The sequence below is a fragment of the Atta cephalotes genome (genome assembly GCF_000143395.1).
Source record: "Atta cephalotes unplaced genomic scaffold scaffold00037, whole genome shotgun sequence".
NCBI lineage: Eukaryota > Metazoa > Arthropoda > Insecta > Hymenoptera > Formicidae > Atta > Atta cephalotes.
The window spans coordinates 2103586-2117499 of NW_012130101.1; the positions used below are offsets into that span (position 1 = coordinate 2103586).

The window sequence follows — 13914 nt, forward strand, 5'->3', positions numbered from 1 at the left end:
AATGTAGCGAAAATTCTTCCCGGTTGTATTCAATTGTTTTTCTAAACTTATTTGTGCCCCCTACTTTGTTACATATTTTTCTTATATAAATTGGCTGGTATTGGTCAATTTCTTACGACTTGAAATTTAAAGCTTAAGTCAGGCTTGTCCAATTTCAGCTCCGGAATCAAAATGCAAAGCCATTTATGCAAAAAAAATCAATAGATAAGATTTCGGAGACTGTAAAGTATTGAGCGAAGGTTATTAACACTTTACAGTCCATGACATCTTACATTGAATTTTTTTACGATAGCTTTACGTTTTGGCTTTGGTTCTGTCAAATTAGACAGACTTGGCTTATTGTAGAAAAAATTTACTAAATTTTAATAAATATTTCTTTGAATAGTACTAGCTGAATATTTACTGAATATAAACATATATTTAAAAAAACCATTAGTTTTTAATTGTCGTTTCTTTATTTATCTAAATATTTATTTACTATAAGTAAATATTCAACTAGTATTATTCAAAGAAATATTTATTAAAATTTAATAAATTTTATGTTTAGTGTATCAGAGAAGATAACCAAAGTCCTTGAATCAAATAACTTTTGTTATTTTTAATTTACATGTCAAAATGTAAATCAATTTCTATGATAGTTTCAAAGTAAATAATCTATGATATTAATGTATGCATCTAGTAAAAATTAGATTTCTGTAAGGAAAGGAGGTTTCGAATGATGACTCAACTAGATAAAACTCTTAACTCGTAAATTACCGTAATAAACGTTTCATAATTTCATAATTTCTCTACCAATCGTCATTATAATCATACGATTATTAATTCTTGCAATAACGATCCCGATATCCTATATATTAATTCTCCACGTTATCCTTATCTTCTGTACAAGCGCGCTTTTTTTTTTCTCATTTCCGCAGAGAGCACGAGATACAAGGGAATGACGAAAAGAGGTAGCCGACAAGCCGCCACTAGGACAAGCTTGTGTCTGCTTGTGGCGGCACTCGTGCTGTCCTGTATCACAAGTGGCAACAGGGCCTACGCGCTCCCGCGACCGGAACCGCTGCCGCCAGGTATCTTCATCGGCGATCCCGCAGACGAGGCGGAGAATATCGTGAGTATATGCTCTTATGCTCTTTTCGTTTAATTTCTGGTTAATTATAATAGCTGATGATAATATAATAATTCTATTTTTATATCTATAGTTAATTGCTAAACTGATGGTTTTGTAGTGGTAACGTTCATTAATAGTTTTTCATCTTTCGAAGCCATAGTTAGTTTAGTATCATAGATTAATTATATAGCTAGAAAATTATTTTTATATTACCATTGAATATAAAAAAGTGAGATTAAAACCTCAAGTCTAAACCAAGTTATATCTAGTTTTTATCAACAAGTTACTGATTTACTGTTTCACTGACGTCTTTAAAAAGATAAGACTTCATATTCTTAAAATATATACAAAATTTTGCAATCCGAGAAAAAACGAAATTGTTCTTTCAACTTTGACATCTTTTATTCCTGAAATTAAGTCATTTCGGACATTATTCATATGAAGTTTTTTAAATTAACGTGGAAGATTCTCTTGTTTTTTAAAATCCTTTAGAATATTTACAGTTAAAAAATTGACTGTGCCTTTAAGCACAATCCAGCATTGCCGACGGAGGATTCATTACAGGTTTCACTCTGTATAGTGCATAAATTCCATGAAATTCCAAGAAAATCGTATTATTAATTTAATTATTTTATATCATATCTTTCTTATTGTACTCGGTTGCGCACAGATGTTGGTGAATCGCCTAAAGCAGTTGATCGAGCAGAAGCAACGAGTAGTCGAGCAGGAGAACGAGATCACCGACGAGCAAATCGAGATCCAGGCACTCCTGGAGGCGAAGGCGAGGGAACGGGAGCGTGCGATGTTAATGGAACAACCACCGGACTACTCCTCTGGAGAAGCGGAACCGGAAGCGCTGCCGGTACCCGCGGCTATGATCCACGATCATCAACATCCAGGCAAACGACAAGGTGTGAATGCAGTCAGTTGTGAGTATTTCTGACAGTCTTTATTTTTGTTGCAAAGGGAAGATGCAGGTTTGAGTCAAGCCCTATAGAATCACATCAGAACGTCGTAATATGATGTCCTGAGACACATCTCGCGTAAAAGAGAATAAAGTGAAAATTATTTGTGATAATAAGTATCTATTCTATTTTTTATAGAAGAAAACCGATGGTAAATGGATGCGAACCTTGATATACAAAAGAACGGTTTTGCTACAGTGTCTAAATATTTAGCTAGTTCTGAAAATTATTTTTTTATCAAAATAATAAAAAATTATATAGAACACACAAGCATGATGGGAACACAAAAAGTTGAGTGTCCTACATAATAATTATTTTGATAATATAACAAAACAATTTTAATTTATTTTCAGCTAAATATTTAGATACTTCAGCAAATTCGTTCTTTCTCATTCCTGCTTAAGCACATAAATTTAATTATCAATTAACCGTGAGTTAATCCATTTACTTTCCTTCTGATTTTTGTAATTATTAGTACAATTTTATAGAAATATATGTGTATACAAAAAGAATGATTTAATTAAAATATTTCAAAGTTTAGCTACATACAGATTTGAAAATAATTTTATTGGATTATCAGAATAATTATATAGGAACGTAAGCTGATTGTTAGAATACCAATATCATTATATTTTCCTACATAATTATTTTTTGATGATGATTTGATGATGAAAATTATTTTTAAATCTGTTTTTACAAAAAAATAAATTTTTACTAAAAAATAGATTTGTATGAATAATTTAATTGATATATGAATTATAAAACTTTCTTATTTTTTTATTAAAAAATTGTGTCGTTCTCAATCAAAATTTGATTTAATCAAAATTTATGAGACAAAAAATTAAGTCTCACGCGAAATGGTTGAAGAAAAATACAATAAATAAAAAACGAGAATAAAGCGAGAGAGAGCGGGACTCACAGGAAGAATCTTACGCGAAAACATTCTAGTAACATTGCGACATACCGGTGATATCCGTCAAAAAGATACGTCTGGGACATTCGGGATCATTTTGGCGATATTTCCCGCGGATTTTCCGTAGCCACGTGAAATGATTCGGAAAACATATCGTTTCTCCCAGGATTAGTTAACTGGATCCCAAAAATTGGAAACTTATGCCGCACACGTTTCAGGAAATCTCGAGAGAATTTTTTTTCATTTTTGGAGAAGATGAAGAAGATTTTTCGAGAACATGTTCTTTTTTATTTCGATGATAAGCATCAAAGGGAAACTATATAGAAAAGAAAGATCGTTTCTCGACTATCGATAATTTCACGAATAAATTCTTCTCGACAATAAATGTATAATACGTATTACACGTATACATGGCAATCTGCGTCGCGTTTGATTCGATCGAAGGCGATCGATGACAATTGATTGGAGCAATTGGCGCGTGACGCCATTACATATCTTTCGTTCTCTCTTTGTCTCTCTTTCTTTTGTCTGCGTATCTTTCTTGATTGATTCCTTGAAATTGATTCCTTGATTCGAAAGAGAGATCACCGATCGTAGATTTTTCAACAAGCGCTATTTTTACAATTATGTTCATTAAGAAAACGAAAGCAATTTTTTGTCTTCTCATTTACAGCAGGGATAGTTTGTGACGACTAACACTAATTTAAATGCAACTTTAAAAATATTGATGTATTTAATACGCGTGATAATAATTTTAATAGCCTTTAATTTCATTTGAAGTGAATAGAGAAATTAAGTTTTGCTTTTAGTTTTAATCTTACAAAGAAAGCAATTTTAAATTCAAATATTTTCTCACCGCGGCCTCGAATGTCATTCGTTGCGTTTACAATACGTCACGTGATACAGTAGTGCAAGCGATCTAATAATAATCTAAAAAAGTATGACGACCACTGATATAAAAGCATATTAGACGTTGCATTTTCACATTTTCACATTTCAATTCAAAAAAGAATGGGACTGAAGCAAACGAGACGATCTGTACTGCTCTTCAATAGTGAAAACATACGATATGTGAAAAGCGATGGAAATGATTTTGTTAAAATATGTAAAAATTAAGCTAGGTAGAAAATAATTTTGTTAGAATAGTTAGACCATTAGATAATTAGTAAGAGACTCAAGCATAATGAACAATAAATTTTAAATGCTGCCATAAATTTTAATATTTCAACAGCTTGAACATCCTATATAATTATTTTGATGCTTCAATAAAATTATTTTCAGATCTGTACTTCATTGAATTTTTAGACATTTCAATGAAATCGTTATTTTTGTAAATATATACAAATTTTTAAAAAATTAAATTAACTAAATTAAAAAATTTAATAGGAATATATATATTTCTATTAAATTATAACAAATAATCATAAAAATCAGAAGGACATTATATAGATAGATTAATTCGTGACGATTATTAATTATATTTATTTGTTGATAAGCACGAGTGCAAAAAAAGAATGATTTTACTGAATTTTTTGCACTAATTTCAAATCTGTTTGAAAAACCAAATGTGAGAAAAACTTTTTGAGTATCATGCATTAAAAAATTCCTGTACTTATCCCTTCAACAAATAATAAAATGATTCGCAGGGAATACCTACTGAATTCAACATGATTTTATACTCATTATAAAAGGTTTCACACAAAAATAAATCATTTTAAGTGAGAAAAAGATCCCAAGATACAATAAGGTGCTAACAAAATGTATAAGTTTTTTAAAAAGATCAAATTTGTCGATTAGACATATCTGATCTTTTACAACAAAAAATTGGAGCCTGTAAGATAAATTTTAATCTCATTTTTAACATCACAAATACATAAGATTCATCTTTCTCCAAAATTATCCATTTAAACAAAATCTTTGTCGAGTGCTATTGCTCGTTATTAAAACGATCTTGGCATTCGCCAAGATGCAGTTACAGCAACGGCGAGTAACAGATGCGATTTATATTTCAGATATGTCCCTGTGCCACTTCAAGATCTGCAACATGGGACGTAAGAGGCAATCGAAATAAATCTCCGTAAAAGGCAGTCGCGAGAAGTCAGTTCGAAACGCGGCAGATGCGAGGAGCTGAGGAGCTTGGAGGAGACCTCATTGTGCTTTAAGAAAACATTAAGTAACAGATCAATAAAAAAACACATCTTGCTACAATCAATTAAATAATCGAAGTGAAGAAGATAGCAACGACGAGCGGTCTTTAATTGTTTCAATGCTTCTTCTCCGTCCGATTTTTCATTTGAAAAAAGAAAGAAAAAAGTCAGAATCTTGTCGTCTTTAAAATCGAGTTTCCTGAATTAAAACTCAATAAAATTCAATAAAAAATATTCAATAATTGAATCCATTAAAAAAAAATTTACTTAAATTTTAATAAATATTTATTTAAATCGTAACGAAGTATTTACTTACAATAAATATTTACAATATATTTTCAATAAAAATGATAAATCAAATTAATAGTTCTTGTACTAAATAAGTATATATTTACATTTAGTATCTAAATATTTAGTTAGTATTATATTAGTATTACAAATAAAAATATTTATTAAAATTGATTAAAATTTTTTTTCAGTATATAAACAAAAGTACTCAATCGTTCTTTTCTATTGAAAGATACGATAAAAAATATAAAAGCAGAGAAAGATATTTGCGATGAAAAAAACGTGATACATTAAAGAAAAAATATCGCTCCTCCTTGCTATTCCTTCGGGATAATGATTGTTACCAGTATTACACACATATACACACGTCACGTTGGATCTATACAGCGCGAAAAGCGTGAATCACGCAAGTCGCTCGACGAGCACTCCTTAATTAACAAACGTCGAGCCTCATCGAGTCCCTCCCCCTTCCCGTTTGTAATAAAGCACCACCGGACAAAACAACGTGCGTGTGTAGAAAAAAAAAACTAAAAAAAAAACGTTATACTCGTTCGAATTAATATCGAAACCGTCCTCGGCCGCCGGACGAAAGTATTGTCTGACTGGTTCGGACGAGAGCTGCGCGAGCTGCCCGACTACGGTTGTCTGAAACTACTTACTGAGATTACCGAAAAATCAACGACGAGGTACAGTTAAGTAAGGATTCGCACTACTCCGAGAATGATGCATGCGAGAGATGTGCAATCCAAGACTAGATACTTTTTAAATTCCTTAGAGTGCAATCTCACTCTAAAGAATAAAAATTGAGCCATTCTTGAAAAAGAACTTGTTATAAGAAATGTAATGAAAAGTTCCAAGAGAAAATAGGATAAGAAAAGAGTAAAGATAGCAACAAACAAATCAATTAAATTCTTCAAAAATTAATAATGTTAATAATGTTAATAATTATAAAGGATTGTTGTAGTTTAAAGTAGAGAAAGTAGGGTAGATGAATCTTAACAGATTCTGATCGTGCTGATTTTTAAATAAAACTATGAGAAATATACGAGGAAAAAAGCAGCCAATTATGAACTGTAGCTGTATAATTTGCTGACGAATTAAAAAACGAAAGAGCAAAGAAAATTATATGTCAACTTAAATTACGACTAAAATTTGAATTAATAACTCGATTTCAAGAATATCTCGATTTAATGATAAAGGAAGGAAATCTGTTATATATTTCTTTTTACAAGAAAAAAATTCAAAAGCGTTGCTCGGATTTTATATAAATAACCGATTAAATCGATCGATACATGAAAATCAAAATCTTACTTAAAAGTATCTCATCGATGGTAAAACACGAGAGAGAGTGATTAGATAGTTCCTCTTTTTTTTGCAAAATCATATCGACCGTTTGGAAAAATGGTGTCAATTAAATAATTGAGCGATTAAGTAAGCAATTAGTATTTTCGGCGAGAAATAATATATATTATTGTAACAAAAGAATTAGAAAATTTATGATATAAAAATAAATACGATTTATGCCGAAAATAAATAGTTTATGTATTTATCAAATATTGAAACGTTCCTTTAACAATATTATGGATACGTTTACCATTTGGTCCCGAACTTTCTTCCCCCACAAATTCTACTCTCTACATTCTTTGGAGTGGAATCTCATTCTACAAAGTGAAAATTCCCGAGTCAGCCTTGTGATTCAATTTTCAATCTTTAAGAGTGAGATTTCACTCTTTAGAGTTTTAGAGAGCTTTAGAGAGCAGTAAGTAGAGATCGTTCTCAGCATAACAAGTCAAATTAGCAATTTCTGATCACAATAAAAATAATTCCCAAGAAAAGTTCATCTCGATGATCATTAATGGATTTAAAAAGAGTTTCAATATTCTGATATAAAAAAATATCTCGAATGTTTCAATTTTACTTTGTGTACTTTTTAAAAAACTTGTAGAATGAAATCTCACTCCTAAAACTTGAAAACGGACCCACTCTTTTTCAAGACTTGCTTAATTTTCACTCTTTAGAATGAGAGTTCACTCTGAAGAAGTTAAAGAGTAGAATGATAGATTTTATTATTTGAAAGGAATTATGTATATATTTTTACAATTAATTTTATAAATAAATTCTGAAAATTATTCAGATAGATTTTTTGGTTGACCAAACGTGACAGAGACAATTGTCGCTATTGGAAAACTGATGAGAGTAAATAATGTGCAAGATTTCTGCTATGCTGGACGATTATAGACACTTACATATATATATGTATCAATCAATGAAAAAAAAAGAGAGAAAAGAAGTGGAAGAACTTGACCAGCTGTGCGCCAATTATTTAATTGACACCAATCGAACCATTTTCTCGGTCGTGCTTGACAGATCGAATAATAAAGCAGCAACAAAAGACACAAGTAGGAAGAAAGAAAGAGTAGCAAAAAAAAAGAGTAGCAAAAATTCGAAGAAAAAGCTCTCCTCCTCGCTTGCGTCGCACAGACGCTCTTGTGACGTAAAAAATTTATCTAGCACTAACGGACTACGCGCGAAGATTTCGTGAGGAAAGTATGCAATAGAGGGACAAAATATATCGCATTTAAAATGGAAAATCGTCGGCACGAAATCACGAACAAGCGACTGAAAGACGATCTTGATCGCGCGCGATCCAAGTTAGAATACGAAAACTATTGACTTGGCCTCGTCTATATTTATTATTACCATTGTTATTATTACTACTATCGCCAAATATTGTTACTATAATTAGTTGAGTTAAGCCGAAGGAACGCGCGTGCCGAATCCGTTTTCGAAACAATCAAGAGACACGAGGTCTGTCCACGTTACCTGAAGTCTGCAAAAATGTTTGTACTTAAAAAAGGAGATAAATATATTATACATATATTCAGATGTTGAAGAGAGAGAAAGTGAAGATGCTAAGTGCAAAAAAACACGAGCAACGCGGATGGATCTAATCTAACAATACAAAATTGAAATAAAAGACATTTTAAGCATCTTTAGGTGTCACACTATTCTCTGAATTTTTTAGAAATTTTACTCTAAAAAATGAAAATTGAGTCTTGTAAAAGAGTGGTTCAATTTTAAGAGCGAGATTTCACTTTTTAGAGTAAAATCCACATTGAAAGTTTTAGGAAAGTTTTATTGGAAATTAAGAATTGCGAATTAAAGACAAGAATTCGAGCCAGGTCATTTTTATTTTTATTTTTATTATTTTTATTTATATTGATTGGCTTTCTAATCTTCAATTCGCAATCCTCAATCTCCAATGTAATGTGGCACGACCTTTAGACAGTGCTCGTAAAAAAATCTTATGTCTCAATTTTAGATTTTATGTTATCTAAACAGTATCGAATGTCAAACTCCCAAACACTAACTAACACTAACACTAACATAAGTTAGTTTTAATTTCTCACTTAACAATATAACTGTATTCTCTAAATTTTTGGAATGGAATCTCACTCTAAAGAATGAAAAAAATTGAGCTAATTTTTGAAAAAGAGTGTCTCAATTTTCAATCTTTAAAAGTATGATTTTATTTTTCAGAGTGAGATTAACTCTAAAGTTTAAAGAATAATTCAACACATTACAGTTCTCAACAAATAGCAACTAAAATTAACATAATTGTTAGTTCCAATTTACCATTCAACAATATAACACATATTGAGTGAGAAATTATATTAATAATTGAGGAGCAGACTTTCAAAATGTGTTTTGTCCAAAATTTGTAATTTTTAAGAAACGAGAAAGAAAGAAACCCTGCATACAAGAACATTATGCACTTTACAGAAAATAACAATATGCCAATCAATGGATGTAAAAAAAATAAACAAAATTGTTAAACAAATTTAAATAAATATTAATTGCTAAAAAATGTTAAATAAATGCATTTTGATTGTTTCTAAAATATAATACACTTTGAAATGTCTATGAATTTTCAGCACATAAATTAACGAAAAAAATGCTTTCTGAACATCTCAGAGTAGCTTGTAATATGACTCAATACTGAATACTATGCCATTTCTAACTAAAAAAATGAAATTTTGGACAAAATATATTTTGAAAATCTGCTCCTCAATTATTATTAGTTAATATTAGTTAATGAATTGCTGAATTATATGACGAGAAAAGTATAATTAGCAAACGTTGCTGTTAGTTGGTGTTTGCTGAAGTAATGCTCTACACAATATAATCAATCAATTCAATTATTAGTAACTCGCCATTACTTGAATTCGCTGATGCATTTCGAGAATATTTGACGAAAATAATCAATGGAGGAGGAGATGAAGGAGGGCACCCGCATTCCTTCGTTATTTATGAATCGGCAAAGTCCGACCGTTTCTTCGAGAGAAACGCAATCGCTTCTTTATTTATTTAACTAACAATTATCTCGTAGAGCTTTGTGGTATTATCTCCCTCCCCTCCTATCTGTAAATTAATGCCTTTGCGCTTAATTCATAATCGATGATGCTTTTTTCTATTTTCACCTTTATTATATATTTGTCAATTGAATGCACCTTTCTAGGTCCGATTCATTAAATTCGAATAGGGACACGAATGAGAGAGAAAAAAAAAATAATGAAAATAAGTAGAAAAAGGAAAGGTCCCGATATACAACGCGCGAATCGACGCATGTACTTCAAACAATGCTAATGATAATAAACTGTATCATCATAATTCTTCTCGTTTATTTATCCCGTTTTTATTTTTATGCGTCTAGATGACCCCATGATATAAAAATATTAGGTGTAACATTCTGGTGGAAGCGTATAATGGTGGTTGCTGGAGTAGTGTTCTACGCGATGTAATCAATCAATCCAATTTACCAGTAACTCGCCATTACTTGAATTCGCCGATGCATTTCAAGTATATTTTGCGTGAATAATCAATGAAAGAGGATACCCACATTCCTTCATTATTTATGAATCACCAAAGTCCAACCGTAAAACATTTGTGACCAATCAGAAATTGACTCCAAAGACGGCATTTTTTAATTAAAAATTTAAGCCAAATAGTTTTATTGACACAAGTTTTACATATTTTGATGAAGGCGATAACCAAGAATATATTACAGAATCTGATTAACTTAGGTTAAATTATTTTTGAGATTTGAGTAAGAACGGCAACGAATTGCATAGAAATTTTAACAAAATGTTAATATTAATTTTGATTTTAAATTGAGATTTAAATAATAATCTATTTAATATCAATTATAAATATTTGTTTTCTTACGTTTATCATGAAAAAAATGTTTGTTATGAAAATAAGATATAATTGTATAATAAAGAAATTTATAGTTTTAATTATACATTTTTTCCTTTAACAATTTTTTCATTAACTTTACTTATATTTATACAATAATTAATTTGAGAAATTTAAGTAGTTTAATTAAAAGTATTTATTTGTGGAATTGAAATTATATTAATTCAATCCTGCCAAATTATATTCCACTATTATTATTATGGATGGTCAGTTTGAATGTTTGAAATATTTCTCTTTGCAGTATTCATTCGAAAAGTAACATAATATTATCACGCAAAAAGTAATATATTCTAGTGTGGAACAAGGTTGCTTGTTTGAGACGATTTTTGCAGGAAATGCGACGGAGAAGAATTGGAATTTATATATACCTGTAACAATTATGAATGTTTTGTGATGAAAGTGAGTCTCTGTTTCATAAATCGAAGCTGCAATTTCTTTTACGACGATATTAAAGACAGCGTTTCAACAATAGCGAATTTTGCAATAATGGTAGATAAAATTGATATTTCTGAAAATGAGATTTAGAAAACGTTTGGTATCGGAAGAATCTGAAGAAATCGAGAACTGGAAAATTGAACGAACGCACAAGAGAACAAATCAGAAAGCGCATCATTGTGCCATCTATCATAAAGATGGGAAGTAAAACGAGAGAGAGAGATAAGGAGAGCTCCGCACAATAAAAGGTGCAATTCAAATCGGAGGTGTCCGTTTGCTCTTTTACCTCGAAAATCTTTCGCATCTTTTTGCTACATGTCATCTCATCTGCCTTCAATATTAACATTTCTAGAATCAATCGAGCTGCTCGATCCATTTCGAATTCAAAGACCGAGCTAATGCAGATTTTCGCGCTTAAATTAAATTCATAACCTGTATATTTATAATAATGCTATCAAATAAAAATTGATGGAGTACATTATATAATATTTAATGAGAAAAGTTTTTAATTCTTTTCCTCTTTATAATATATTAAAGATTCTAACGAATATAAATCAAGTGATATAACTTATAAATTGCAGAAATTTATTTGTGCAATGTAGTATTTTCTTTTAAGAAAACACACCTTGCATACGAGTCTGTTACATTCATGTGTAACGATCTATTTTTAGTACATAAGGCTATTATCAGTTTCTAGTAAAGCGAAAGAAATTTTCAATTAAGAGGGTATTTTTTATTTATTCATAAAAATAAACAATTTTATTTTATAATTTATTCTTAAAGGACAGTTACAGCTCTGTAGCGTTTGGAATTAATTCTTGGCACTCGGATTTCGAATTGCTTGAAGATCACGTGATCAAGCTCGCCATCTGCTAGCTTGCATCTCAGATTTATATTATCGAACGCACCTAAAAGAAACAGGAAACAGAGAATAAGAATTTCAACCTATCAGAAATTATGTATTGAGGAATGCACAGATTGAAATTCTTATTCTTTGTTCTCTGTTCCTTTTATTGTGCGGAACATATCCTAAAGCCGGTTCTACAAAATTTGCATTTTGAAATCAACACTTCATATTGGCTATCGCAACAAACTTCCGATCAGCTTGCAACTAACATAGAACCGGCTTAAAGTGTGCGGTATGATAAATACATATAGCTATCATATCGAAGATATATATATATATATATATACTATAATCGTGCCCTTTGGTCATTCGTAACTTATCTACTTTTCAGAGTTGCGTTCCAAAATTCATTCTGTCAACTCCGAATATCATTTTATCTTTGTGGTAACCAAATGTTAAATAAAAATAAAGGATACTCAGAATTAAAGGATAACAGAGTTAAGTTTTGGAACGCAGAAATTTTGGAACCCAGAAATATTAAGAAAGAGAGAATCTACAAATTTCTTTTCTTAAAATTTTTCTGTATATGAATTCTGTGAGACGTGTAGATTTTCTCGATGCTTCTGAAAAATATTATTTGTATAAAAAATCTGAGAAGTTTAAAAAATTATAAAATTATTCATAATTCTGAAAAATTGTAAAAAATTAAAATATAAGAGTCTGAAAAGAATTATTAATGGACATTGAGATTTTCAATATGATAATATACACCGTGTGTATTATAGTTCGCAAGACATCTATAATAGCATAGAATAATATAATATGAGCCAATATGGAGTAATATTAAATATTGAAGTAATATCAAAAAGAACTAGAGCACTAACTAAATGCAGGAAACCTTCAGGCTGACGTTTCTCCCTAGTCAGGCAAAATAACCTCTTTGACTGACGTGTTCACACACTGCGCTGTTTGTCTCGAATCTCCCCATCTATAATTTCTGTCCGTAAAAATCCGTGAATGACAAGTAATGAACACTCACCGAAATAAAATATAATTTTACTCCGATCTGCGACAAAACGATTTTGCGGGTTTTGCGCTATTTTACATACACTGTAGCACAAGAAGGTTACGAATCGTTACAAAAACGTGCGCACGCGTTTGCATTTTATATAACGAAATACCAGCCTCGCGCAGACTGTTTACCAACGTCAAAGTGATCATACTGCGTCACATACACACACATACAACACACACAAATAAGTAATCTCTAATAAAAACTCTTCCATAGATACATCTTACGTAGATACAACACGGTATAAAATGTTCATGCATGAATATATACATGCATACATACACACACACACACACATATACACACATAATACAAACCACTTGACCGATTTTCAAAAGCAAACATTTTAGAAACGTCTTTTAATTATAATTAAAACTATATTTTTAAAAATTCTTAAAAACTACTTTTGACAAAAATTTTTAATTTTTTCTGGAATTCTCTCCGTCATACTTTTTATGGTGATTCGGTCACTTTCTCGGATGCTCTCTTTCTTCGCTGTTTTTGGACTCAGAAAACCCTTTTTCTTTCCAGATTTTTCTTTATGGTTGATAGTCAAGTCCTTGAAATGCCTAATGACTATTGACACCATTTTCCTGCAAACTCCCGCCTCTCGCGCCATTTTGATGAAACTCCACTCCGGGTGTTCTTGAAATATTTTGATTATGGATTTGCGTGTTTCTACGTCACTTGCCATTTTGCAACTGAGAACAAAGCAGTTACGAAACTAACTGTTTCAATACATCATTTCTTACATTCATTGCAAAGCCTATTAAATTAAAAATTGTTTTTTTTTAAAGTGTATTTAGGAGGTATATGTGAATTTTTGTATGAGGTTTTTTCTTGGACAGTCCTTATATATATATATATATATATATATATA

At 30.7% G+C, this 13914-nt stretch overlaps 1 protein-coding gene across 1 annotated transcript; it reads left to right on the forward strand.

Moving 5' to 3' along the window:
* Positions 1-937: 937 nt before the first annotated feature.
* On the forward strand, positions 938-5308 carry LOC105621772. The gene is made up of 3 exons (XM_012203227.1): positions 938-1111; positions 1782-2040; positions 5002-5308. Exons 1-3 carry the CDS (start codon positions 938-940, stop codon positions 5058-5060), a joined length of 492 nt encoding a protein of 163 aa, XP_012058617.1. The 3' UTR covers positions 5061-5308.
* The last annotated feature ends 8606 nt before the right edge of the window (positions 5309-13914 follow it).